Genomic DNA, 5,164 nt, shown 5'->3' with positions numbered 1-5,164 from the left:
AGCTGCACCAGTTGTGCTAATGGAATATTTGAAGTTATCGGTATCTGTAACATTACAAAAATCAAGTGAGGGCACATGCCATTCAATTGCTGCTGATACTGCATGGCAACCATGTGAACTTCCATATGAATATAAGGACCCCTAATGGCAGGCTTTCCCTCAGTACTGTTTGGTTTATTAGACTAACAGACCATTTTAATTTGTGTTATCAAAGTTTACTTGTGTTCAATAAATGTGATTAGAGATAAACTGAAGGTTACAATTCTCATACACCTTGTTCTTTTTTTCTCCAAGGATTTCTTTAATTATCCAATATTCATAAACTATCCTTCCCATTGTAATGCTTCCTTCAAAACCTTTGCTTTTCTCTTATAGGTATTTTGCACTGTCTGTAATCTAATTTTTAGATGTCTATATTTCTGCTTTGTTTGCTGCATTTTATATTTTCCCATTTCATCAGTTTAATTCAAAATCTTCTATGTCATCCAAGGTTCTCTGCTGAACTTTGTCTTTTGGCCTGTTTAGTCCTCTGCTGCTTGTACTATTTCACCCCTCGTAGTTAACTGTTTCCCTTTTATTGTGTTCCTTACTCCCATTTCACCGAATTCTTACCTAATGTTCCATTTGAAACTCCCAAAACCTCTGGTTTTTTAAATTGTCTGTGTCCCTTCTCCTGCCTGTGATAGGCTACTTGACTTGTGCACACAGCAGTGGCATCCACCATGTTATCTGCCAGAGCTCTCCTCTTTATAAGCGTAGTGCAGCAGGCATTCACTCTCATGCTGTGTTCATACTTACCATCAGCAGGTGCTTGTATCAGTACCTGGATTGTTTCTGTGTTTGTGTACATGTTCTCAGCTGTTGTTTGCTTGTATATGGATGAAGAATGAACTTGTTGTGTTCACTTCCACGTGCTCAGTCTATTTGGCTCTTCCTTCAGTTCTCCTGCCCATGGGGCAGTGCTCCAATCTCTTCTTCATCAACAACAGGCTCTTACAGTTGCTATCACAAACTTGTTGGCCCCACTGATTATGCAGGCTTCCATTCATCAGTGCACCTGCTGCCCTTTCCCCCTTACAACGATGTGGCCAGAGACTGGGAGGATTATGAGAAGGGTCTTCCACAACACTTTGTCGCTTTTAGTGTCATTGATTCAAACATGTGTAAGACACGATTCCTTTCTTAGATATCTGCTTCTATCAGTTGTTGGGCCCATTAGCCCATCTCCAGCAGACTGTCTCACTTTCATTCAATGAAATGTGTAAGCTATTGTCAATTTATCACTGTAAATACATGTGTGTTGTTGCAGCATGTGTAGGGTTCTATTCTTATCATGAACAGCCTCACTAGTCTTACTGGGATTGGGCTGCTGAACTCCATGGCTTCAGTGTCAAATGTTAGTTTCTTACTGATGCTAGTTAAGATTCCTAGGTCGCTTTTATGGTCTGTGATGCCATCATTCAGTTGGCTCCTGACATGGATGGAGCATAAATCCATATATGGCTGAATCTGTATTTGGTTGAAGCTCGGTAAGATTCCTCGGTTGCTTCTATGGTCTGTGATGCCATCATTCAGTTGGCTCCTGACAAGGAGGAGCATAAATCCGTATATGGCTGAATCTGTATTTGGTTGAAGCTTGTTAAGATTCCTCGGTTGCTTCTATGGTCTGTGATGGCATCATTCAGTTGGCTCCTGATGAGGAGGTGCATAAATCCATATACGGCTGAATCTGTCTTTGGTTGAAGTGTTAAATTTTGCTCAATTCTTCAAAGTATCTCCTGCTGTTGGTGATCAGATTTAGTTTACGTGTGACATTGCAGCAGTGTCTCCCATTCCTGGTCACTGGGCATCAGTCATTGTTTGGTGTGGGGATTTGGGGGGGGGGGGGGAGGGAGGAGGGAGGATGAGGCAGCAGCCATACAAATGCGGCCTCTGCACCAGACTGGACAGTGATGTGCCAAACTACAACCACACTAAAGGCAGCACTCTGCACTCCCATCTTGCCCGTACTGTTTTGTGCAGTATGACAGGACTGCCTACCTTAACCCTTTATAGGACAAAACTTTTTTTCTGAAAATTTTAAAGGTAATATTTTTATTGCATCCCATTTGACGTATATAGGGATGTAATATACTTTGAATTATTTTATGTTCATTTGCCTTGGAACTGAAAGGAAGAAATAGGTGGTTGATGTACAGACCACTATCCATTTTGGGTGGGGCTTAGACTACTGTTGATGGTGGTCATTTAAAAGACCACCTTCTTATATCTGTTATAGATAAATAAAAACATGACATTCTGAATGCAAGTAAGATACAGTTTATTAACTAATGTACTGAAGTACAAAAACTGAAAACATTTCACTATTCAAACAATAAAACATTAGCAAACACTATGAAATACTAAAAATTCCTTTGGTAAACATGTTATTTAGAATGAAATGGGTGAAAACAAGGAAGGCAAAGCACAACTTAGCATTCCTTGCATACAATACTGCTTCTTTTGGGTTGCTTTTTTGTGCTACAATGACCACACCTTCTGCTTGTACCCTTCTGTGGGAAATGTGCCCCTACATTCATTACTATCTGTGAATCCACATTTGAAACATTTTTGCCCCTAAACTTTGTTTTTGTGATAAAAACTTTTGGGGAAGTTTGTGGCCCACATGGCTTCCTACTAGAAAAAGATCCAATTATCTCATTGGCCAAGATACTGCAGAAATTTAGATGTGGCAGTGGCCTTCCTTTATAAGACTGTGCCATTTTGCAGTGTCATAATAAAGAATGAAGGAATTGACAACTGCAGCATCCAGAAAATAATAGAATAATTTTCTCCACCACTTTCTGGATTTCCATGAAACACTGTAGGCAGACATCAGTTGCTCAAATTTATCAACCCCTCCCATGTAGCTATTATAGTCAGCAATAGCCTTGGGACACTCAATACTTTCCTTTTCACTCTTCTTGTTTCTCCCAGACACTTGAGACATCTCACTAGGGTTATGCATGTTGCTCCCAATTTCTACTGATTTTGTACCTCTGTCTTTCAATTTTGTTATAGAAATATCATCTTCTATAACAGAGTCATGCTGTCCTAATTTCATCTGCTTGTCAGCTTTCAATAACATTTTAGGAAAATATTTTCTATTTTGAAGCATTGTTTCACAACCAAACATTCCTCTAGTCAATAATTTAGGAAGCAATGGTAATTTAGTAAAAAATCTGTCAAGAAAGAGGCAGTACCCTAAAAACTGGAATGGTTTTGAAAGTGACAAAACAACCTTCTCACCTAGAGAACCATCTTCTTTGAATTCAGATTTTCCTTCATACACTTGAAAGGATAACATGTGCCCTGTAACACTGCAGGCTGCAACCCAAATTTTAAATTTGTGTTTTGTAGGCTTCATTGGCATATATTGCTTTAGGGAAGCCCTACCTTTGAAAGCCACCATGTTTTCATCAATACTGATAAATCGGCTTGGTCTCAAAGTTATCAAAAAAATTGGTTTAGATGGGTAAGAAGTGGATGAAGCTTATACAATTTGTCATACCCACATCCTCCCTTTTTTGTTATTTTTTGTGAATTGTTTACACGCAAGAACCTTAATATCTTCAAAAATCTTCTGACAAACATACCTGAAGCTACTCTGTTTACAAATAAATTGGGATCAGATGACCAGTAATGTATTATGCTGGGAAGTCTGTGGAAACCCATTATAAGAAGTACACCAACGAATGCTTTCAATTCAGCTATGGTCACATTTAGATCAGTACCTTTCTGACTAGCATAAAGATTAGATTCTCTGACAATATGTTCTAAGATAAAGATAGGAAAAAACTGCAAGAATATAGCGATAGGAGATTTTAAATTCACTTCAATGTTTGTTCCAAAACCCTGTGAATAATTTATTGAATTGTATATGACAAGATCAGTAATGTTTTTTGAATAATTGTACTCCATTGTAGGCCTTACATGAGCATCATCGCCTTCATCCTCTTCTTCACTTTCGTCTTCATCCTTATCACTTTCAGGGATTACACATGTTTGTTGAGGTGATGGAGGAATGAAATCACTACAAGAGTCATGGCATGAATTATCTCCCCTGCTTGTATTAGTGGGATGAGTATTTGCAATACGTCATCGGCATCTGAATCACCTCCACACTCAGAATCAACAGCATGATCATTGCCTATCAAACTCTTGAAGTCTTGTGATGACATCTCTTCCAATTCTCGAAATGTAAAGGTGTTCTTAGTTCTGTGCATCTGTAAAAATGAAAAGCGAGGTTATATCAGTTTACGTTTTGTCATTGTTCATTTGCTAATAATTTGTTAGCCAGACACTAAAACTGGCTTATATTTATTACTTGCATATTATCAGGGTATATCATAAATATTGCATAGTCCCTTGTACGTATTTGATAAAAGAGCACTTTTACAAAAATGTAATAAACAACACTCAAGTTTTGCTACCACACTCTCAGTTATCTCTGTATTATTACGTGTAGTCTCTATTTAGGTACATAAAATGTATATACAATGTAAAACATGTAACTATTAATTCAATAAATGTCATACATACCTTATATTTTACCAAATTCTCACGTTAATTGCGCCTTCAGTGGGACGATTTTCTCTCGTTCACACAAATCGCCACCAAAGACACTCCTCATATGGACAGTGGTGGCCCAGCCAACCACCATTTCAATAAGAATGTTCTACCAACCTCAGCAAACAAAAAGTGCTCGCTTGAGAGTACACCATCCATTTAGCAACACCTGATGCATCTTTAAGGGTCATTTTTCTATAGAAAAAGTACACGGTTTCACACTTATGGTAGGTGGGCAATATATCGACCACTATCCTATAAAGAGTTAAGTGCTGGATGACTTGAAACAACTGTAGGGAAAAACACATGTAGTCTCTGCCTGTCATTCCCAGCCCCCTTCTGCATACATTGTGTGTCCCCAACACTTACGGATCATAATAAACTGTTTATCAAAGTGTGAGTGATGAACAAAGTGCTGACTTTACTGCACTCAAAAATGTATTTGGATTTGGGACCTTCATCATTGTCTCCAGTTTCTCAATGTTTGGTGAGTTATGACAAGGAGCATATACCAATTTTGGGTCAATTTATGGCCCCCAGTATGTATAAATCTGTG

General features: G+C 38.3%; 1 protein-coding gene across 1 annotated transcript; it reads right to left on the bottom strand.

Annotated features, from left to right (window-relative positions):
* Positions 1 to 2,722: 2,722 nt before the first annotated feature.
* Positions 2,723 to 3,451, bottom strand: LOC126183930 (piggyBac transposable element-derived protein 4-like). The gene has a single exon (XM_049926278.1). The coding sequence runs from the start codon at positions 3,449 to 3,451 to the stop codon at positions 2,723 to 2,725; it is 729 nt and encodes a 242-aa protein (XP_049782235.1).
* Positions 3,452 to 5,164: the final 1,713 nt, after the last annotated feature.

The sequence above is a fragment of the Schistocerca cancellata genome, chromosome 4 (genome assembly GCF_023864275.1).
Source record: "Schistocerca cancellata isolate TAMUIC-IGC-003103 chromosome 4, iqSchCanc2.1, whole genome shotgun sequence".
Taxonomy (NCBI): Eukaryota; Metazoa; Arthropoda; class Insecta; order Orthoptera; family Acrididae; genus Schistocerca; species Schistocerca cancellata.
Note: the sequence above shows the minus strand (reverse complement) of the source record. Positions and strands in the feature narration are given on the sequence as shown.